The sequence below is a fragment of the Nesoenas mayeri genome (genome assembly GCF_963082525.1).
Source record: "Nesoenas mayeri genome assembly, chromosome: 15".
Lineage (NCBI taxonomy): Eukaryota > Metazoa > Chordata > Aves > Columbiformes > Columbidae > Nesoenas > Nesoenas mayeri.
In genome coordinates this window covers 8,664,010-8,687,667 of record NC_137559.1, presented here as the reverse complement: position 1 = coordinate 8,687,667, position 23,658 = coordinate 8,664,010, and the positions used below count along the sequence as shown (strand labels likewise).

Here is a 23,658-nt window from a genome sequence, read left to right as displayed (position 1 = left end):
AGGCTTGCAGCCCAAATATGAGGTTACCGCACACTGTTGCTGCTGTGGTGGGAGGGATGATATGCAGCTCTCCAAGTGAGGCATGCCTTGAATTTTTGTAGAAAAGGAGCTTTTTCTGAATAGTTGAGAAGTTTCCAGGATTCATATCACAGTACTATGAGAGCAGGGCTGTCTGAGCCATGTGGCCATGGTCAGCCCTTGTCACAGAGCAAAGAGACCTGGTGGTGTCCATAGGTTGGGTACACCCTCTGCCATAGCCAGGCTGGATTTGGAGTTGGTCCATCAGGAGTTTCTTGGGCTACAAAGTTTTCCTGGGCACCAAAAGCGATGTAATGCTTCTGCGACTTTTCTTTCCCTGGTGGTAAACTGTTCCTGAACATACTGTGCCTGGCAAATGGGGATACCGCTGAAGATGAGGGGTGTTCTGAGGGATCCTCATTCCTCCTGCCTCCAGAACAGACCTCACTGGACTTGCAAGCTTCCCAAGCAGCATCTGTTAACTGGAAAACACAAGCGGACTGGGGAGAATGGGGGAACATTTTGGCTCCACTCTTGGAGAACATCCGTGAGGCTTTTGTGGAGGCTTTTGTTTTGGAAGGGTTAACCATCTTCCACCGAGAAACAGTGACCCAGCCTGTAATGTGCAAATGCAGATGCAAGTCATTTCCAAGCCCAACATCTTCATTTGAGGACACCTTCCATGGGTTTTACTGCTGAGTCTCAGTGCTCATTAACAGCTTCAGTGCTAGAAGTGGGTCATCCCATGATTGATTAAGCTGTGGATAGTTAAGCAGCTGAATGCATTTAAAACCACCAAGTGACCTCCTCCTAGGGTTCAAACAAGTCTTGACTAGAGCTGTTGCTGCTCTTTGTGATCCAGGAATGTCCCTTGCTATCTTCTCTGTTGGTTTGGTTGGTGGTTGAAATCTCCAAGGTGGTAGTTATCTGGAAGGTTAATCTGCGCTCTTGTTAACTGGGTCTCTGCCAATGACCACAGAAAACTGTCCTGGTCATAGATGCATTTCTCCCGCAATCAGTGCTCTTCCATCCCTCAGCCCCCGCCTGTCTTCCAGATTGTCCTCTCCCCTGTGTTGATCCTGTGGGTGAGTGCAAAAAGTACAGCTGGGAGGTGACTTGGTGGAAATCATTTGCTTCATGGTGATAGCTCTTTAGAGCTGTTCCTGCTGTTTGATCCTAAAAGGGAGCATTTTTTGGAGAGTTATGAGCCTGTGCAAACAGGGCTTTATAAGGCAGCATCACTAATACGGAGCATAACCTTCCTACCCACAAACATCCTGATACCCTTTCTGGTGTGAGTTTGGCTTTGTAAGCCAAGCCAATCTGATCAGGAAAATCCTGGGGAGAAGACAAACAAGGAGCCCCGCAAGGAGGCTGGAAGTTGCTTTCCAGAGTCAGAGCAGATGTTGTTTAGTAGACAATGATGCCACAGATGTGTCTTGGCTGGCTGATCTGTAAGGACGTGGCAGCTTGGCCATGGGGCAGAAGGAGCTTTGTCTACCCATTCCTGGCTGTCCCACCCCCTCTTCCCTGGGCAGCCTCTGGGACAAGTTTCAGGACCATCAAGGAAGTGGAAGACCCCTCTGTGTCACCCTTGGTCATCCCTCCTTCCCCCTTCCTGGGCCATAAGATGGCATTTCAGGGTCAGCTGCTTTTGTCCCAGTGCTGGTGCCAGAGGTTGTGGAAAACCCTTTTTCCTAGCTTGACGATGCCCTGCTCCTCCCAGCCACAACGTCTGCAGCTCCACGCAGGGGGGAGAGGCCAAAGCCCCGGGGAAAGGACTCCTTTAGGTTTTTTATCTTTTTTTTCTTTTTTTTTTTTTTTTTTAATTTTATTTCCCTTCCATTTCTCAGCACTGCCGCAGCCGTATCCATCCCGTCCCCCCCCGATAATGAGCTGTTGTCTTGTGCAGCATTGAGAGCTAAGTAAGCATGAAAAATTGGAACAATAAAGAAGTAGTTCTGGGACAGCAAAGCCCCTTGTTTGACAAGGCTAATTCCACACCCCCCAGCCTCATTTTCTTTCAGCCACCTTCCCCCTCCTTGCTCCTTCTTTATTAAATGAACTGGCTTTTATTGAGGTGGAAGCTGGGTTTCCTTTTCCCCTCTCGCCTCCTCCTCTGTTCACATGTAATTTGGAGAGTTAATCTCCTCAGGCAGGAAATGTTGTTTCTTTCACTCTTTCTCTCCGGCCCTTTCCATTTGGCTCTTTTAATTGGGGCCCAGACCAAGGAAATGGCCACACCACAGAGTCCAAGCAGGAAGAGGGCTGTTTCTGTTGAGAGGCCCTGAGCATCCCTTCCCACTACCCCACTGTGTGTGGATGCATCCTTTGGCCAGGGATGGGGGTACCCAGCTCCTCTTGGCTGGCTGGACACCCCGGCTGGGCTGGAGGTGTTGGTTGGCATTTCTGCTTCTTTTCTGAATTCCTCTTCCTACTTCAGGTCAAGTCACCCAAAGGTTTCAAGATGTAACACCACCCAGGGCCATCTCCGGCAGCTCTCTGGTGGTATGAAGGCACTTGGCTGCTAATATTTTCTGCGGAATGTCTTTGAAAGATATGACGTCGTAAAATCTCATGGAGATTCTCCAGATTTTTCTTTATGCTTTTCCTCCAGTTTCTTTCAAAGAAAATAATTCAGTTTTAATGAAAACTAGAGAGCTGGGTTTCTCCTCCCACCCTCTATCTGTCCCTTCAGGCTGAAGGAGATTTACAGCAGGCCCTCCTGGCTGTGAGTATGTAGAGCACGTGGCCCAGGGTGGACATTATCTTGGGTGGTACCGGTGAATGCAACACATAGTAGAAGAAATCTTGATTGATAGTACTGTGAGACCTGATTGCTCAGCACTCACTAGATCAGGGCTTCCTTCAGAAAAGGCAGGTAAAACTACAATCACTTCACTTAAGGGCAGGACAAGACCAAGTTGAGCTTTCCTTTTAACAGAGAATGCCAGGAAGCTACTGGAAACTCATGGAGAAGCCCTTCCTAGAGCAGAGCAAAGCTGGGCAGGAATAGATGCTCAGAGTCTGCAGCAGCCTCTGAAGGTGCTGGCTTGGTCTATACCAGCATGTGCAGGGAAGCACAAGGAGGCTTAAAAGGCTTCTGATGGGAACATCCGTGGGAGCCTGGTCTGCTGCTCAGAGCAGAGTCCTGCTGCCACCGCACTCTTCGGATGGCGAGGTGTGTGGGGGACAAGGTTTCAGGACACCTTCTGCACCTCCTGCACCAGCCCTTGGCTACTTCCAGCTCCTCCAGAGACCCATGAGGGGGATGGAGCATGGCTGCTGGGCTAGGAGAGGCTGGTCAGCCACCAACAGCCTGGGAAGCTCTGGAGACTCCAGTCTCCTCCTAACCATAGTTTGGCCTGAACATTCCCAGCTCTCTGGCAGCCAAAAGCTTTTGGATCACTCTTTGGCACCGTTCATCACTCCCAATAGGGCAATGATTCATTCCGGGAGGCTAATTATCATTGAATTCACTCATCCCTCGATAGATAACCTCTGGAGAAGGAGGTGGGCTGGGTCTGCACATTCATCACCTGCCATTGCCCATGGGACTTGATGCTGGTGCAGATAGTATCAGTGTCCAGCTCATTTTGACATGGACCCTGTCTGTGCTCTCTGGCTGCAGGCCCTACCTGGTTGGGCAGCACGCAGTCCTGCTGCAGGAGAGACATCACTCTGCTGCACCATGCACAGGCTGAAGGTCATGGCTGCCCTGCTTAAATGCGTGCTGAGAAAAATGGGCTGGTGGGTGTGCTGGTCACAAGAGAGGAAACTGAGCTCTCAGAAGAGCAGCTGGATTTTAGAACTAGATAGCCAAATGAATTGATGCTGTCCTGGAGAGAACAAAGCTTTGCTGGTCCATACTGGGTGAGTGTCTGGCCTCTGGAGCAGGAGGCCAGATGGCTGAGGACAGGGATATCTGGAACAGGGATATCCTCGCTCAGATGTGAACCCAGACATGTCTGGCAGGAGCTGGAGGGCAGGAAGAAAGATGTCACTGCAGGCAAAAGTAGCTGTGACCCACAGCCCATCTGCCATCTCTCTCACCTATTCGGGGACACTCAGTCCAGTGATGACTGTGATCTCCAGGAAGCTCAGCTCCCACCGAGTGCATGAACCAAGGGGGCAGACTTTTCTGGAAAGCTTTTTTAGGCAGTATGGAAAATCCTGTTCCTCCCTGTGCCATGTGCCTCTGCTTGGGGACCCAGGAACAGTCCCCAGGCTTTGCCTGATGCTGGCTATGGAGCACGCACGGGCTGTGTATGGGTCGCCTCAGGGCTGCACAGGGAGCTGGCTTTACAGAGACAGGTTAATCTGTGCGTGTAGGAAAGGAAAGGCTGTATCCTGCCTACAGTGACACACATGTAAGTCCCCGCACAGGTGTTGAGGAGTGCTATGTCTCTCTTTGTGCACCTCAATATCACCTGGCAAAGCAAATTAAATCCCGACAGCAACCCCTTGGGCTAGCTAAGATGCCTGGCTCTGCTTCCAGTGCAATCTCACCCTACAGCAGCTCAGCCCTTCACCTCTAATTCCCTAAAACCTGACCACTTGGAGCCAGGTAAGAGCATTTGTCCTGGGTTTGGGAAATGCTGTGGAGAGCAGGGAAAGGCAATGTGCTCTGTTCGGGACCGCCTGTGCTGGGCAGGGTGAGCAGGAGTGTCCCTGGGACAAGGCAGGGCTGGAGCCATGCTCCCTCCCTGGTATCACAGCATCACATGCGGCTGGCCCTGGGGCTGTACAATACAGGAACAAGTGGGAAGCTGAGCTCTTAAGGCCTGAACCCAGCTGTCTCAGGAGGCTGCTCATGGCTCACGGCTTGGACTGGGAACAGGCAGCAGTGGACTCATGGGCACAGCACTGGGACAGGAACCGAGGGGCTGTCCAGAGGCTCACTGGGGTGACATGGTGCTGCTGGGTACATGCGATGCCTTTTGATGCTTTGATGCTGCTTGTGTGTGGTAGAGGGGGGCAACAGGGATGGAAAACGTGTGGCAGAAGCTTCTCCTCGCAGAGCCTGGCTGAGATGGAGCCAGCCTTGGGTCAGGACAGTGCTGCTGAGCAGGACCTGCAGCACATGTGGCTGAGCATCGCTGCTGCAGGGGGACCACAGGGCCTTGCCCTGGTGTGTGAGGAACACACGATGTGTCTTTCCCAGCTCACCCGCCCCCGGAGGGCAGGGAGGAGAGGGTTAACCCACTCCCCCAGGTCCTCAGTTCTTGCAGAAGATGATGCCACGCTCTCCAGCTCACCGCCTGCTGCCTTCCCCCTCCCTCTCCGCTGCCTGTCAGAGGTCTGAATAGGGAATTAGTTTTGCCTGCATTTAGACCTCTTAATTAGCTATTCTTTTTGCCGAGCTGAGGAAGAGGAGGGGCGAGAGGAGACCCTCACGCACCCCCAGCTGCGCCCTGGCCCTGCTCCTGGAGCAGCACAAAGGAGCTCAGCAGGCAGAACCATCGGAGGGCGCTGGGGACGCCAGGACCTGTCAAAGCTTGTTTCCCATCTTCCAGAGCCAACCTTTTCTGTCCCAGCCAGGAGACAGCCTGCCTTAATTGGGCTGAAAATCTAATCATTTGTACCTCCGGGCCTGGGAAGGGGGCAGGGCGGGTGTGCAGAGCCCGCAGCCCCGGAGCAGGGCAGGGCGGCTGGGCGAGGGCTGGAGGGATGCAGGCAGTGGGAGGAGGGACAAGGGGGAGAGGGAAGCATGTAATGGGGAAAGGCAGGATAGGGATGGGGCAGGAGAGGGGTGAGCAGAGTTCCAGAGAGTGTATAGGCTTGTAGAGGAGCCGAGAGGGCAGAAAATGTATTTCTTTAAGAAGTAAATTAAAAGTAATTCCTTTGAAAAAAAAAAAAAAAAAAAAAGTGAGATACTGAAGGATGGAAGGGAAAGACAACAGCAAAACATGCATTAGCCACTTTTCCTGATCTCCATCTGCTCTGATAACTCCACCAAGGCTGCCCTTGTGCTCCTCACATGTACCACCACCATCCAGAGCCTGAGATGCTCCTGCACCGCAGGTGTTGCGTGTGCATGGCCCCACTCCCATCTCGGCATCTGTTTTGTTATTATGGTTTTGGCACTGCTCTCCTGCCCCTTGAGTGCTGAAGACTTACTTCTCCTGCCTTAAAACTACATGTGCAGTCCTTGCCCAAAAGAGAAGACCAGCATCCTAAAACAGACCAAAGGCACAATAACAAGTGCCAGACGGGAGAATGCAACTAGTTAAACATGAGAGATGGAGGCATCAGAGTAGCCCTGGACTGTGGAGCGATGGATATGCTGACAAGGCATTACTGTCTGACACAGTGTGGAACTAAATCATGGACTCCTTGCCAGAGGATGCTGTGGAGATGCAGAGTAAAAGGCATCAAGAGTGGAGACTCCAGCCAAAGGAACCCAGGGCAGAGAGAGACTCCTCAGACTGAGCCCACCATGGTCCAGTGGTGGTATAGGAAACACGACAGAGCACCAGGGAAGAACAGAGATGAGAGAGCCTGGAGAAAGCCCCAAGATGTTCAGGGACTGAGCCCCGCAGGGATGGAGATGCGCAGCAGCACAATCCAGGGCACACGGTGTGGTGTGAGGTGGCTGCCTAATGACGTGACTGCAGCCCCACTGTTAGCCCTGTGGCACAGCTGGATCAGCTGCTCTGGGACTCTGCCAAACTGAGCAATGGTCTCAGCCCACACACTGACGGAGCACCAGGCACTGGTCCTGCACCAGAAGTACCTTGGAGCAGCCGGTAAGGTGCCTTCAGGGTTGGGGATTTTATTGCTGGGAGTCAGGAAGAGCAGATGCTCAGCAGTACCACACCTGGCTGGGCAGGCAAGGAGGGCAAGACAGGGATTTGGCTTGGTACTCATCCATCCCAAGAGGTCCTCAGTGTGCAAGGAAAGGACAAGCCTGATGGATTCACAGGCTTGTGAGCGGGTCCAGGTAGAGAGGACCAAGAACTACTAACCTGGTGGCAACAGCATCTCTGGGTGGTCATTGTGCAATGAGGAGGGATTTAAGCCCTGGATTCAGAGAGCTGGTTTGAGAGAGGCTGCTCAAAGGGTGAGATGATGCAGGAGAGCACACAGCTTGGATGGGGCAGGATGCCAGCATCCCCAAAATTCCCCCTGCTCTGCAGAGTGCCATCCTTTGCCCAAGGCATCTGTGAACACAACTGCAGAGCGCAGCAGAGTGGGCTGCAGTGGGTCCCGGGTCAGCTGAGGTAGCTCTATCCCAGCCAGTGATGATGACAAATTGCAGGCAGATAGAGGCAGGCGATCTGCCCTTGTGATAACCTTCCATTTTCTAGCAATTGATGCCTTAGTAACTTCCTGAGCCAGGAGCGGTATGCATGCTGTCCCATGTAATAGCCACTGCGGAGTCTGCACTCGGTGAATTTGTCTAATCTTATTTCAAAGCCGTGTGTATTTTTGGCCTTCGCGGCATCCTGTGGCAATGAGGTCCACAATTTAATTACACATCGCGTAGGATAGTAATGCCTTTGGTCTGTGTGGAACCCAGGGCTGGCTCGTTTCATTCATAACTTCTCCCTGTAACCTCAGCTTCCTGATTCCAGTGGAAAGTAGTCAGTGAAATGCTGGGACTCCTGTGACTGGTGTCCTTTTAGCTGGAGGAGGCTTTGGAGGCACACAGCCAGGGCTCACCTTGGTGGAAAGCACCGGGAGCTGAAGGCGAGCAGGATGGCTGTGCCCAGTGGGGATGGAGGGCTGGGCTGGGTGATGCTCCTCCCCAGCCTGCTGCAGTGGGGAAAGGATCGGGGAGACCCACACTGGGCCAAGGAGAGTGACCTCACGGGATTCATGGGTACGGGGGTTCCTTGGGCAGCTCAGGGCACTGGTTGGAGGCATGAAGTTGGCAACAAGGAGTGGATGGGGGTATAATGTCCGAGTGAGGTCATGAAGCACAGCAGGGTCAGGAGAAGAGAAGCAGAAGGGCACCAGCGGTGCTGTAGCCTGCACCAGCACTGAGCAGAGCTGTAGTAGGGGAAACCTGAAGCGTTGCCTGCTGTGTTGTCCTGAGTGGGGCTGCCTTGGAGAGAGCAGCAGTGGGGACCCTCAGGAGTTGACTAACACTGATGTAGATGCTCCCTTCCAACACTGATACCCAGTATACCTAATTTTAATCTCTTGTGAGTAAAGGGGGTGTGCCAACATACAAAAAGTGCTGCTGAATAACTAGTGTCCAAATATTTCCAGCCAAGCTGAACAGGTATAAAACATGACAGACAAGGTGATGAACTACAGGATAAGATACTTGATTTTTAGTATATTATCCCTTTCAGTATGTCCACAAAGCCTGGATCCAGCAGGGCTCCAGCATGGCCAGTCTCCAGCCAGGTCCCAGTCAGTGCTATGTACCTCCTGACACAAGCACAGGAGCCAGTTTTGTCTCTAACTATTATTATTATAACTTGTGGTTTTGTGCAGGAATCAAAAGCGAAAGAACATGGAAAGAGCCCTGATGGTGATCAGAAGGTAAGAGGACGATCCTGTGGATGTCTGAAGGCACTGAAAAGCATGACTGTAAGCTGACTTGGATAATTCAAGTTGAATAAGGAAGAACGTCTTTTGGCGCAGAAAGTCAATAAATCACTCGCTTACTGGGCAGAAATTGCCAACCCCCTGCTGCAGCCTGGAGCAGCTTCAGGTCTGGGCTTCACATCCGTGTGGAGGGAAGGGTAGGATGCTCTTGTGCAGCAACTGCTACCTTCCTCACGCTTCTGCAGCCAGGAGCTCAGTCCTCTCTGTCCGCACCACCCTCCCTCAGGCGCCTGCCCTGCCAGCACAAGCCCCCAGGTCAGCACGCTGTAAGCGGCACCTCCTCCCACCCCTTCCTCACCTTCGCTCTCCAAATCGCGTGTTCCCCGCAGGCAGCCAGGTGTTGGAGCAAGAAGGTCTGGATGGCGCTGAATGAAATTTTTTAGATGAATAGTTTATTGGGGCTTTATTTCTGTTGAATGTAAATTCAGAACAATCAAGGCTTTTCCTGAATTTAGATCAAATAAAGCACTTTCCTTTGGAGAAAAGTCTGGAAAAGTTTCGTTCAGATGTCTAAGAATGAAATAATTCATATGGGTGTTTTTGCCCAGCTGGTGAAGTGGAGCTGGGTGCCCTGTGCAGATGCTGAGAGAAACCCCAGCTACCCTCCCCACTTCACTCCCAGCCTCTTGCAACTGGTGATTGTGTCCCCCTCCTGTGGCACATGTCCTGGCCCCCAAGGTGTCCTGCAGCAGCCAGCACCATGGGCAGGAGCTGCATGATGGTCATCTCTGCTGCTCCCTGAAACATGGGGTGCAGAAGAGACCCTGCCTGCAGGATGCTGGGGCTTCACCCTCTTCTTTAGCCACTGCACAGGCAGGTGCTGCCCTCTCTGCCTGCCAGTGTCTGTCTGCAAATGAGACCTCTGGTTCAGAGGGCACTGAGGGTAATGATCCAAGGCCTTTTTGGTTTTGTTTTTTTCTCCAGATTTTGATGAAGAAATCACTACTTCTCCTGGTGGAGCCCATGGGGGCCCAGCTTGGATGGTGTGAACAGGAGGGATTTCTCACCTGGGAGAAAAGGTGCTGAAAAACCCATTCTTGTAGACATTTCACATCTCTCCCTGGCTCAATGTTTTTCCTTCCCTCTGCTGCTTCTTTGCTGCTGCCTCCTGAGACCTCCATCAGGACAAAGGCCGCATCAAAGTGTCAGCTGTGCCGAGAGCATTTCTCTCACTCCCTTTGTGGTCGCCTCTGGGGCTGATAAAAGACCCACGAGCTTCTGGATGTGAATCCCAGTTGTGCAGCATCTTTTGCAAGCATTTGCACTGAGTGAGCAGGAGCAAAATACCCCAGGTTGGAGCAGCAGCTGTTCCTTGCACCCACAAAGAGCTGCACGGGAGGAGAAGGCGAGTGGGAGCCTGGCTCAGCTCCGCTGCTCGTGCATTTGAACTCCTTTGCCTCTAACTTTCCGGCTGGAGGGAATGACTGACAGAGACTGATGGTGTCTCTGCCTGTGTGTAATCTTAGAGCCGGCTGGATTTGGGAAATCTCTTTCATTGCTTTAAAAAAATAAGCAAGAGACTAGACTGAAGGGTCCCGATTAAGCGGGAAAATCTGGGCAAAATGCAAATGCCTTCTCAGGTTCTCGTTCCCGCCAACCATGCTGTGTGTCCCAGGGGAGGGCAGTGAAGCCCCGCTCAGGCTGCGGCGCAGGAGGCACAGCCCGACCCCAGGGAGGGACGAATCCTGACCACGCCACAGCCATGTGCACGGGTCCTGAACACAGAGCCAGAGCTCCCCTCTGAGCTGCCCAAGTCCTTCAATGAGCACTTGGTAGGCAGTGCGATGTGCTGCTGGTCCTGTAAGCCCCCTCCTGCCTGCTCCTGCTTGCCCGTGGTGGGCTGTGCTCTGGGTGCTTGTGCCCTCCGCTCTGCAACAGCTGCCTTGCTCCTGGGCTTCTCACTGCTCAGAGTCTGAAGGGAAAGTTACAACTGGACAGAGATGACGTTATTACGTTGAATTATTATTCACAGACAGGGTTTTTCAAACAGGAATTTAGGAAGGATTTGGCACCCACCCCCTGGCTCTGCCTGCTCGCTTCCCACGGGGTCCCTGAGTCACCCGGCTCCATGTTTATCTCCCTACATCTCCATAGCATCTTAGGGACAAGTGAAGCTGGAACTGAATCAAGAGAAAACAAATAGACTGGCAGAACACAGCTGAGAGAAAGCTGCATGGGTGCGAAATAAACTCCCGCAGGGGGTTGACCAAAGCCTTTGAAAAGCTGCACTTCCCTCAGGTCCTGAACCAGGTAGCAGGGTTTCCAGCCTGCACTCAGAAAAGCTTGGATTCTGCTGTGTGTCTCATGTTAGAGAGACCTTTCTCAAACACACAACTTGGTCTTCTGTGGCTGAAATAAATTGAATTTGCAGACTGGAGTGAGAAATGCCAGGTGGAGTATCTGCCGCAGCAAGTTTCCCAGCTGCCCAGCAGTAAGGCTGTGGAAGAAAACAGGAGGCGGGAGGCAGTTGGCTGTGCACTTGGTTGAGAAGCTGCAGCTCAGAGCTGGTGCAGCCTCCAGCACTGAGGTGCAGAGGATGCTCTAAGCTGAAAAGAGTTCCCATTGCCAGCTGCCAGGTATCCCTGCATTTCAGAGTGGCCTGGGGAAAAGGCAGGGCTTGTCAGAGAGGAAAGGAAGGGGTGGTAAACTCAGCAAAGTCTTGTATCACCAGCTTGGCCTGGGTCTGGTCTTTTGGGTTTGCTTTACGCTGGCAGCAATGCATTCCCCCTAGAAGGCAGCTCAGGAATCCCTGACCCAGCGCTGCTCCCTGGTGTGGCCACCCGTAGCGATGGGCAATGTCCCCAGGGCACGCTCTAGCCCTTTTATTCAGGACATTTTCAAAAAATAGCTGTCCCAAGCAGTTCTCTCTGCCTTTGACTGGTGTTGACAGTGACTGCCACGTACAATGTGACGTGGCAGCATTGCTCCGTGTCAACACATGTGATGACAGATGTATGCCAAGCGGGTAGAAATCTCAGAGCTGCATGTTGCTGGTTTTTAACCTTGGCAGCTGTCCAGGGATCATTCCTGGTGTCTCCGCTGAGGAGCGTTGCTCCGGGTCCACTGGGAGAGAAGAGCTCATCCTGGCCAGTTTTTGAGGTCTCCATCCTGACATCCCAGCCTCTGACAAGCCCCTGGACTGAGCAGTGGGTGCTTCAGGCTGGAGGTGCGTCATGAAGATCAAGCTGCTCCACTGGGAACTTTCCTTCTGCAAATTCCCTTGCTGGAGAGTGAGATCTCCTGCCCGTGAGCAGTGGGCCACAATGACTGATGTATGTGAATGTTTACAGGGTGACTGTAACAAAACAGCTGATGGCTGCAGTGAAACAACCCTCCTGCTTCCTTCCTGCAATGCCTGCTCAGAAGGAGCTGTGCAGAAGACACCAGCCTAGTCAATATGGTCCATCAGGTGGCAAGTGTCATTATAGTCATATAGTCATTATGAATGGATTGAGACCAACCAAAGCTTTTGCTCAGTGTAGTCTTCTCTACCACCCTGGGCATCACCTGTCCCAGTTGTCTAAGCTATACGCCACAGCAAATTGGACGTAATCAACCCCAGGCTGTAAGGGAAGAGGGAAGAAAACCCCCTTTGGACTTCTTCACATGTAATGACGATAGGGTAGGTTTTTCTGAAGCATTTAGGACATCTGATATTACTGGAAATGTGCCAGGATTTGGGCAGACTGTTAACTAGAACTGGTAGAGCAATTGCTGGGCTCTCGGGGACAGCAGCGAAATGGGGGGCTGGAGTGAGTACTGTCAGGTATGGGAGACCAAGATGCTGCAGCCAGCACACAGTGCTGGCACCCACAGTGCAAACATAGCAGGATGAACTCCAGGCAGGTGACAGAGGTAAAGCTGCACTGAAAACAGGGAGATACAGTGCCAGGCATATGGCAGGAAATCAGTTTGGATCATAAATAGGTGAGGCAGTGAGGGATGTGGCATAACACCATGGTGCCAAGAAGAAGGAAGTGTGGTGGAAGGAAGGTGCTAAGTCATGAACAGCCTGAAAAGCAAGAAAATACCTAATGATAAGGACAAAAAAGGATGCCAAGAAGCTCAGAGCAGCAGAAACACCCTACTTGGTATAGAGAAAATTTATTTCTGAGGCACAAGTAATCCTCTCCCTGGAGCTTCAGGGGTGTTTTTCTTTCCCATCAGCTCTTTGGCACATCTGAACTTGGCGCAGGGTAAGTGCTGGGACGCTGCTGAGCTCCCAGGAGGAGCGTGGCTATGAGGTTCCACCGGGGCACTGGCAGCTTGGCTTCTTAGAGGAGACCTTTGCTAGATGCTTCTCCACAGCAGCACTGGGGAAGGGCAGCATGGGGCAGCTGAGGGGGTTTCGCTGGGGCTGGTGGCCCATGGTTATGGAGGAGGGAGCTGGGGGTGATCAGGGCAGGTACCAGACCTGCACAGATTTATGCCCCTAAAGCAGAAGGTGGTTGTTGCCACCTTTCTGACCACCCCATTTCTCTTCGCGTCCCATTCCTGGTGGGATGGAAGGAGAAAACTGTGAGCTGATGAATAACTTCATTAATATCGGGATTACTGAATTACTTACAGAACTCAAACTTTAGCAGATCTATGATGAAAATGAGAAGCTCTGTGTGTGTTTGTGTGTACCCACGTCCCATGCATTTGACCCTTACGGTGACATTTTTGTCCCAGGGAAATTAAGGCAACTGATGACACCTAAGTCATGCCCCTGAGCTCCTCTGAGCAGAGGAGGGTGCCAAGCCACAGCCAGCCCTGAGGGGCCGCGTGGGCTTTGCTGTCTCCTTTGACTTCACCAGGTTTTGGGGCCAGCCAGCCGCTCTCAGCCTGCGATTCCTCCTGCTCACAGCGGACTGCAGGGAACCGGCGAGCCCGTGCGCTGCTGTGGGAGGCTGCTCCATGGAGCCCTGCCAACCACTTGCCATGGCATACTTTGGGAACCGCTGCTTTAGACACACTGACGAGAGCAGGGTAATGTATTTCTACTGGAAAATAAACATATCTCTAATGAAAACCTGGTGCACTGTCATTTAGTTTGGTTTTTTTTTTATAGTTCCTTAGGTGAAAATTAGGGCTTTTGTCTTGTCACACTCAAGCTTTTCCCCATACTTACCATGCCAGCCCATCAGTATTATTTCTCAAGCATAAAGAGAGCCTGGAAAACTTAAACATGTGAACAGAAAGCAACAGAAAAAAACCCAAAAAGACAAAGGGTGTGGTTGAGAGTTGTGTCTTCTCTCATCTTTAAGTTTCCAAGCATGGGCTTCCTACTCTCCTGGATTAGGCAAGAGGCTTTTTCATGGTTTCAGGTGTGGATTTGCAGGTCTGTGCCCACAACTGAAAGAATACAAATGACTTCATAAAAAAGATAATTTTGTTCTGTATCTTATCCCTGGCTTTGACTTAGATTAGTGTTACTTGAAACAAGCTAAGAGATAAGAAACTTTTCCAGTTGAATAACTGTGTTGCTAAGACGGTATCACTGATGTTTTGCTGCTACTAGTAATTTACTTGCTTGTGGAGCCTTGCAGTGAAAGCAAAGTAGGCACCGCCTGAGTTTCAAATGTGTTTGTTTCAAAAGTTTCAAAGTTTTATGTGCCACAAAATATCTCAGGTCTTCTTTCGATATCAAAAGGATGCCAGATGAGGAAAAGGGGCAAAAATAAGCAGTTTGCAACCATTTTAGCCTTCAGAAGGTGCCTTGGACATCACGTCTTTCTTCTTACATGGAATTATTTTGATAAGGCTTTTCTGTATGTGATATGTACCCTTTCCAACTTTAAATCCTTTAATTAAGGGCTAGATTGTGAGTTGGGCTGTGTGCCCACAGAGAGCAGTAAGAGGGAAGGTATATGAATGCATAGGACTGCTCAGCCTCTTAGTCTGCACACACAAAACAGGATTTTGCCCCAGTGCCTCTGGTCCCAAAGAGAAAAGAACGGGAAGGGGCTGGAGAAGGAGTTTCAGCTGTCGTGGTGGAACCCGTGGGCAGAATTAAGCCTTAAATTTCCTTTCTAGGGGTTTGTCTCTATTTTCCCCCACTCTCAAAAGGTTCAAAAGGATGTCAAGTGAAATGGTTCATTCTGGCTAGCACAAGAGCGCAGTGGTTAGCCCACTGTGGGCTGCAGGCTATTTCTAGCTGGGAGGGTCTTCCAAGCCCCCTGCAGACCTCGGTGCCTTTCTCCCACTGTCCCTGGGATGCACCAAGCACCATTTGCCAGGGATCTTGCCTCTGAAAGGGGAAAACTTCCCCAGCCCACCCTGGTGAGTTTCACCTCTCCCACAGGGGACCTTTTGAAGAGATGTGAGTGTGCCCAGGGCAAAGCCATCTTCGCCTCGCGCAGGATGATTAAGAAGCGTGTTTATAAAGTCCAGGAGACAGCTGAAGGAATTAAGTTACTTGAGTGCTTTGGGATCCTTCAGGATGAAAAATGCTGTATACATGTCGGATTTTATTATTACAATTACAGTCAGATGTTAATCCCCTCACCGGGATTTACTAAGGCAGTGATGCCAACAGCAGTACATCTCGCTGAGTAATTGCCCTGTTCCTGACTCTTGGGTGTCTCTGCCCTGAGCTGCTTCTCATTACTTTATTTGCTTTAATTCTGACACTGCTGAGAGACCCGTGTTTCCCCACTCAGCAGCAAGTGAAGGCAGAGCCCACATCTGCCTGCACATCAAGGCTGACCGCAGCTCAAGCTTCACACACGTATTGGGGTCAGGAAATCAGAAATAAGAATGTTTTACTGATAAAACTCAGTATGGAGGGATAATGATACACATCTCTTCTGCAAATTGTTTTGAGAGCTAATGAAAAAAGAGCTGGGGAACAGTATTGTTTCATGACTCTAATTGCAGAGTGTGTGAGCCTAAGGAGTGAAGAAAAGCTCAGAGTTGAGCAAACCAAGCCAGGATCACAGGAGCAGAAATACACCACAAGGGAAGAAAGCCTGGATATGTTCAAACCGTGCACTCTAATCCTGTACGCTGTAAATAACCAGGACACACTGTGACCAGCTCCTGAGCTGGCACACAACTCTTTGTGCCCCTGATTCCAGGGGATGCTCTGACTTTACACAGACTCAGGGCTGGATCTCTGAATTCTCAATTTTTGGGGCTTTTGTTTTCTTTTCCTGTCTGAACCCAACATTTGGCATTTCTGGGATGAAGAAGAGACAGAAACCTGTGGGAAATGCTCCGTTCATTAGTTTGCCGAGTGAAGCCAGCTCTGCACATGTTCAGTGTGCACCAGTGGGGTGCTCCTGGCTGGCCTCCTGTTGCAGCCCTTTGCTTCGCTTGGTGGGTCATAAACACATTGCGGTGAGAAACTGGCCCCACGATCTGGCTCATTCTCTCCGCGCCCTGCCTTGGCCCCAGTGGGTAGCTGGTTATCTCATGCTGTTGGGAGGGAGTGACTGGCATGGGCAGGAATGTCAGCCTGGAGGAACCAGCTGTGTGTCCAATTTCTGGATATGGTTCAAGTGTGATCTCAGTGCTGAGCAATGTGGAGGTAAAAGAGGTGAGAAAAGTTTGGGTTTTCACTGTGTTGACACACACCAGGCTCCCACCCTCTGTGCCTCGAAAGTTGTGGGTCCCACTCTCTGCCAAGAGATTTAGCCCCACAGCTGATGAGAAGCAGGTGAAGAAATAGCCAAGGATTTAACCTGGCTTGCTATCACATGATGTTGCACTGAGGGATGCAGGGACAATTTTGAGAGAGAGTGATGCTTCTGGAAGGCTGTGACCTCCGTTGCAGAGGATGATGAGATGCTGATGCTGGAGTGCATCTGGCAGTTATACTCTGGTGTGCTGCCCCGGGGGTCCTGCCCAGGAGGGGCTATAGGGACATGTTGCCCCACACTTCCAAGCTCTCTGTGAAGCTTGGAAGAGCGCTTTCTAAGCGGCATGGGCTTTTGTGGAGAAGCAGACGTAGCGGGGCAGCAGAGTGGTTGCAGAAAGCAGAGGCAGAGCTCAGGCCCAGCTACCCAGGAGGTCTTGCCAGTGCCCAGACCACTTCGGGCTGGTGCAGAAGATGCTGAGGGCACGCAAGGGCTCCTCTGCCTTTGGGGCCAACGCTGCGAACCCAGCGCCCTGCACACTGATGGGGCGACGGCCCCGGTGTCTCTCCTTGCCGGGCCCTGCAGCACCCGCGCCCCAGCCCGGGCCAGCGCCCGGCGGCCCCCGCTGGCCCCGGGGCGGCAGGTGGACGCGCTGCGCGGCCGTGGGTGCTCCCGGCGGCGGCGGCAGGACCCGGCGGCGGCCGCGCGGACGCGGCTGTCACTCAGCGCGCGGCGAAAGTGACAGCGGGGGCGGGGCGGCCGCGCGCCAGGCGCGTATTTAACTTGGGCGGCGAGCGGCGGCGCGGCAGTGCGCGGCGGGCGGGCGGCGGAGCGCGGAGCGGAGGGCTGCACGGCGCGGCCGAGCCAGACTGCACCGACCTGCACCGACCTGCACCGAAACGCGCTGAACCGAGCCGAGCTCCGCCAGGCCGGGCTGCACCGCGCCGAGCCGAGTCGGCAGCGCAGGGCGCGGAGCGGGCGAAGCGCGGAGCAGCGGCTGGATGCGCTGAGCGCGGCGGGGCCGACCGGGCCCCCGGAGCAGCGGCAGCATGGGTCGCCGGGGTTGCTGAGCGGCGGCCGAGCCCGCCCCTGCCCGCCCCCTTCGAGGAGCCGCGCGGAGCGGCGGGCGCCGTCAGGGACCGCGCCGGGAGCCGGGGCGCGCCGCATCGCCTCGCCGCGCTGGTGCCGGGGATTTCCCCCCTCCGCCGAGGATGCCCCGGGGGCCCGCGGGCCGCCCCAGCCGCTCATCATGAGGAGGAGCCCGGCCGGGCCGCGGGCGCTGCCGGCGCCGCCCGCCGCCGCCGCCTGAGCCCCGCGCCCCGGCGGTGCCCGCGCAGGGGCCGCCCGAGCGGGCCGCGGCGCCGTGACCCTCCTCCCCGCCCCCTCGCCCGGCTATAAAGGAGGGTTTTATTCTCGGGCTCCGGTCTCACGCCAAACCCTGTCACACCGTCTAGACAAGCTGTCGTGGGGCTCGGCCCAGCTGTCACCATGGCGATGGAGACGAGTCCGCTGTGAATTTTGGGGGGGAGCGAGCGAGAGCGGCGAAGGAGGAGGAAGGCTCGGCCGCCTCCCTGCCCTGCCCTGCCCCGCCGCCGCCCGCGGGGGAGGCACGGACCCCCCGGCGCTCTCGGCCGCGGCTGGAGCCGGCCCGGCGGGGAGCCCCGGGGAGCCAGCGGCCGCGGGCGCGGAGCGAGCCTCAGATGCGTCTGTCACACAACCTCGGCCGAGCTATTTAAAGTAACGGGCCTCGCCGGACTTTTGTCTCTGCCTATTTATGAGTCCCCGGGAGCTGGCAGGCGCCGCCGGGCAGCGCTAGGAGCCGAGCCCGCCGCGCCAGCCCCGCGGGGAAGCCAGCGCCGAGCCGGGGCCGGCGGGGGCCCTCCCGGAGCATGACGGCGATCCGGGCGCTCCTGCTCTGTTCCTGCCTGGGGCTGCTGCGACTGGGGGGCGGGCAGCCCTTCCTGCGGCTGCGACCCTCGCCCAGCGACAACCTGCCCGTCAAAGACATCGTGGAGCACCCGGATCCCGAGTACGACCCCAAGGAGCAGGACCTGGACGAGAGGACTCTGAGGAAGAAGCTGGGCAGCCATTTCGACCCCGGTTTCATGGCCGTGGCCGTGCCGGGACCGGCCAACGCCTCGGGCGCCGAGGCGGCGGCGGGGCGGGGGCGGGCGGCGCTGCCCGCCGAGCTGCGGCGGCTGGAGCTGGGTCCGCCCCAGGGACCGCGCCTCAAGGTGGGCAAGAAGGCGCGGCGGAAGGTGCTGCAGTGGCTCTGGGCGTACACCTACTGCCCCGTCCTCTACACCTGGAAGGACCTGGGCGTCCGCTTCTGGCCCCGCTACATCAAGGAGGGCAACTGCTTCGCCGAGAAGTCCTGCTCGCTGCCCGAGGGCATGTTCTGCAAGCCCGTCAAGTCGGTCACCAAGACCTTCCTGCGCTGGCACTGCCAGGGCTGGTCCAGCCAGAAGTACTGCACCTGGATCCCCGTGCAGTACCCGCTCATCTCCGAGTGCAAGTGCTCCTGCTAGCCTCCCTCGGCCCCTTGCACTGCCGCCTTCTCTCGTTTGGATGATTTTTTGGAGGGGTGGTTGTTTTGATTTTTTTTCCACACTCCCAGCGCGGGGTGGTAGGAGGAGGAACCGTTGTTGGTGAGGGGGGTTGTTTTGGTTTTTTTTTTGTTGTTGTTGGTTCTTTTGGACTTATTTTAATGTTATTTTATTTGAAAGGGGAAAAGCAAACCCAGGAACTGCAGGGCAGGCCAAAGGCACAGTAAAGCACTACAATCAGATGTCTATTTTTATACATATATAGCCTTCTAACAAAAGGAAAATAAAAAACTAAAAAAGAAAAAACAAAAAAAAAAATAAAAGAAAAAAAAAAAGAAGAAATTACCAGCCGTGTAAATAGAGAGATTTTAAAGGAAAGGGGCGAAATTGCAGCTGTTTTTTATTATTATAATTATTATAATAATTATTATTATTATTTTAAAGACATAGGACCACATTTTAAACCCATCCTCACAGAACCTGAGCACTTCCCTGCTGAAGGGAAGGGCAGAAATTTCCTGTAAAGATGATTTAACAAAAGGAAAAGGGGGGGAGGGGGTAAAAAAAGAAAAGGGCAAAGAAAGAACGGCAGCATCCCCGAAGACAGTTATTTCTCTGTGCTGTATTTTTTTTTGTCTTCTTCAGACCTTGTCACTGATGTTTGAACTAATTTGCCAAGCTCTCTAGGATTTTTTTTTTAAAGTGTATAACAATTAATTAAGGAGGAAATTTTAAAGAAAAGTACAAATCTATGACAGAGTGGAATCATTTTGTTGTGTGGGAATACATATAGTCATGTAGAGATGTTAAAGGAAATTTTCTGTGTACAGTTTATTTATTTTTAATGTTTGTGTATAGGAAAAAAAGCTAGAGATTATGCCAGAAACTATTGGAAATGTTTACTTGAATATTCCTTTAAAAACATATCAATGTAAATATGAGCTATCACTGATCAAAACATTTTTAGCAATAAACTCTATCTTTGAAGAAAAAACCCCGTGCTGCACCCCAGATCCCTGGGAGACCAGCGGAGACTCGAATTGTTGCTCGGAGCAGGTGATGAGTAAGGGCTTTGGCTGGGCCATGCCTGTGTAAATTGTGAGACACTCTGAAGGCTGGTAGAGCTCAACCAATTTATGCCTCTCCAGGATCCTGCTCTGGGTTTTCTTTGTGTATATAACCTGTTAGGGAGAAAAAAAATAAAGGGGGGGAGAAAAGTAGCTCATAACACATAGAAGAGCTGCATGTCCTGGACAGGAGGTGTCGTCTGAAGTCCTTGGGAGATTCCTACTTGATGTTGCCCGTCCCAGGCTCCCACACGCTCTCTGGCTCTTGGATTTGGCTCTCCTGCTGGCAGAGGAAGCGGTCGAGGTTACCACCCCGGCCATCAAAGCGCCTGTCACAGCTCAGCAGCCCCGTGTGTCAGAACAAATGTTTTTTTCTCGGTTGCTGCCACTATCACAGGAGGGAAGGATGGAGACAAGTCCTGTGCCCAGCCCTGCTGCCACGATGGAGCCTGGGGCTGGCATCTGTCCCCTGCAGCACAGCCGCGTGTGTGCTGGGGTCGGGAGGAACTGCTGAGCCTGCAATGGGGCTGCCTGCCCTCAGCTTTCTGCCCTCGTGTGCTGGGGCTGGTGTGGCACCCTGTTCTCCCAAGAGAGCTCACAGAGCCAGGGCATGGGAGAGACGGGACGGCTCCGCACACACGGGCTGCCAGCAGCTGGCCGGCTGGGGAGGAGCCCAGCACTGGTGAGCGGAGGCACTGGCAGTGCAGCCCGCTCCCGATGGAGAGCTGTCTGTCTGTCTGTCTGTCATAGAGCTTGGAGTGGGGCCCTGATGGGCTGCCAGGCCTTCCCCCTGCATGCTCCGCGTGGGCTGCTGGTGCTGGAGGGGAAGATCTGGCTGTTCCCTTGGGTGTCTGAAAGGCGCCTGGCATTCCTGAGGAACAAACTGTTGCTGAAGGCCCTTGCCAGCAAGGAGCTGCGCTCCACCAAGCTGTCTGCAGAGCGGCTGGGAGACCCCGTCCCCCTCCACGCCGAGGACAGTGGCATGGCATCAGGCCTGTGGGAATGCACCAGGACCCTCCGAGGGGTTTGGCTTGCATCCCTCAGCGGTCCAGCAAGCCTCCCTGGAGCATCGCTGCAGAGCCCCAAGGTTGTGCATGGAGAGAGGCCAAAACAGGGAGAGGGCTTTTCTAACAGGCATGGTGGGGATGAAGCGAGAAGGACAGTGACATCCAGCAGCCAATGTCCCTGCAGAGCCCAGCGACCATCCGCTCAGCCCCACATACGGACGCAGGTCGGCCTTTCCGTGCGTTCATCAGTGAGGGACTGGGGAATGGGGGGATGTGGAGGGCAGGGTGGAAAAGAGATCTCGGCGAAGGCAATGTGCAAAACATCAGGGGCATTTGGGAGAGGAAGGGGAAAGCTCATTTTGCAAGAGGAACAACATCTGTGGTGTGGGGGCTGAACATCTGTAGGCAGGAGCATGGGGGGAGGGCATTCTGGGAAAATATTTCTGACATAATCCCAACAGTATCTGGTGTGTTGGGATTTGGTTACAAATGGCCCTCTAACGTCTTTGTGCGTTTTGTTCTGCTGGTTCCAGGGGCACACAGAGACCCCTGCTTTGTGCTAACCTGGGAAATAAACCATTCGCTGGGCTCAATGGCTGAGTTCAGTTGTGCGGGGAAGGGGGGTTGGGAACGGGGAAGGCGAGATTTGTGTGAACTCCAGCAAAAACCAGCCTAAAAGCTTCCATGCCATGTGCTGGAGGGAGGAGGGGGGCTGCCTCTGTCTCTGGGGACAACTCAGTGGTCCTGCTTGAGATGATGTCTTACCTGGAGGCAAAAGCAAGAGAGCCAAGCGCTGAGTGGCTCGGTGCTGGCAGGGGAGCAGAGGGCAGCACCAAGGAGTGCATGCCGGGCCCTGCCTCGCCAACCTGCCATGGTGCTGGTGTCACTCATGGTCACCTCAGGCCAATGCACAGTCACCTTGTGCTGGGGCACCTCCTGCTCGGCTGACCTGGGAGGTGATGAGTCAGACGTGTGAGGGCCGGCTTGTGGGCATGATGGCTGGATTCATCTGCGAGCCTCAAAGGAGTGAAAGACAAAGGGGAAGAAGCCTAGTTCTTTGGTGTGGCTGCTTCATTGTCTCCCCAGGCTGCTTGGGGACAAGCTGCGAGAGGACAAGCTGGGGGGGAGGTGGCAAGGGGCAGAACAGGCAGAACCAACAGTGCCCTGAGATGTGGTGGGTGCCCACTTCTGAAGACATGAGTCTTTCCCATTGAGCTCTGGGGTGATGGTCCTGGAGATGGACCTGGAGCACCAAGAGTGGGTGGCATCCTCTAGGTTGGGTCATGTTTGTCATCACATTGGCAAGAGACACATAAGGCAGTGGCCACACACTGACAGGTGTGTGCACATCCACTCCCAGGCACCCAGCCAGTCCCTCTCTTCACTCAGTATTTGCAGGGGGACCATGTCCATGCCCTGTGAAACTGCAGTGAGCCACAAGCTTTGCAGTCTCCCTTGTCTGCGTTAAGTCTCAGGGCTCAAGCAGAAGGTGGTTAGTGGGAGGATCAGCAGTTTAATGCTTCTTCTTTCAGGCAGGGCAGAGCGCACGTGGTGGAGGGAGCTCCGTGGGACCTGATGGATGCCTCGTGTGCTGCAGGCACACATCCACCGGTGCAACAAGGAGGTGAAGGCAGTTTTCCTCTCCACTGCCAGTGCTGGCCAGAGCTTGCTTGCTCTGACACCTCGTGCTGTGCTGGGGCAGCTCCCCTGGCTGGATCACGTCTGGATGTCTTCCTTGTAGTCCCTACAAAGCCCAACTCAGAGCAGAGAGTCCCTCTCTCAGACTCACGGAGATCTCCATCTCTTCCTTTTGCATGTCAAGGCCCTTCTGTCAGCTGGTGAATTGCTCTTCCATGCACAAATCCCAAATTTAGATGATCTTGTTTGCCTTGGGAGAGAGTGTGAGCTCAGAACAGCTTCTCACATCTGACTTGGTGGTACAGAGGCACTTTTCCATTTGTCTTTCTCACCCTCGTTTGGTTTTGACACCAGCAGAAGGTTAACACTTTTGTGTCTGTTGCCAAAGGGTATTTCATCCCCATTTTCCTGTGCCACCACAGACAACTTAGCTCAGGAGCCCTCAGCTAAGGCCGGTCTCCAGGAATGCAGTTTCTGTTGGCGCACCAGCTCTGCCAGGGTAACCCAGACTCACAGGGCCAGAGCTCACAGATGTCCAATGCCAGTTCCTGAGATGTCTGACTCAGACCCGGGTGATGATTGAAGCCCATCACTCATCATTCCTAGAAAGGCAGACAAAGGGTCTGGAAGCAGTAACTGGCCTCCTCAAAACTTTAAGGCTCATGCTAAACTGGGACTTTTATCAATGTGGAAAATTATGTTTGCCCCCAGTATGGCCACCAGGTGACAGGGAAAGCCAGTCTCCCTGCACACTCTACTTGGTCCTCCAGCGGGTCCCTGGTGAGCCCATCGCACTGACCACTGCTGGCCAGGAGCTCCAGGTGAGTTGGACCTGCTTCCTCTGGGCACCCCGAGCACCTTGTTCATCACCACAATGAAAAAACACACAACAATGAGGTTACCAGTGTCAGCAGAGGCCAGGGAGGACTGTGCTGACTGCATGTCTGCTCCACGGGGAGGGTAGAGGTGGGTTCTTGTCTTGCCATCTCCCCAGAGCTGCTGGATGCAAGGGTCGGGGGGTCTGCTTCCTCTGTGCAAGACCCACCTCATGCTGCCTTTCTCCCTACTACTTTGCAGTTGTCCTTAGCTGCTTGTGTCTCCATGTACAGTAAACCCAACCACATGTCCAGCAGAGCTGGGCCCTGACCCCTCACCAGCGTGCATGTGAGGGGATGCGGGGAGTATCTATGGCTTTACTCATTGTCACTCCAAAGGTGGCAGATGAACTGCTGGTTCATGTGCAAAAAACTGTGCATGA

At 53.6% G+C, this 23,658-nt stretch overlaps 1 protein-coding gene across 1 annotated transcript; it reads left to right on the top strand.

Moving 5' to 3' along the window:
• Nucleotides 1–18,031: 18,031 nt before the first annotated feature.
• Nucleotides 18,032–18,670, top strand: LOC308046344 (noggin-2-like; the record flags this gene model as incomplete). The annotated part of the gene is made up of 1 exon (XM_080354087.1): nt 18,032–18,670. One exon carries the CDS (start codon nt 18,032–18,034, stop codon nt 18,668–18,670), a length of 639 nt encoding a protein of 212 aa, XP_080210213.1.
• Nucleotides 18,671–23,658: the final 4,988 nt, after the last annotated feature.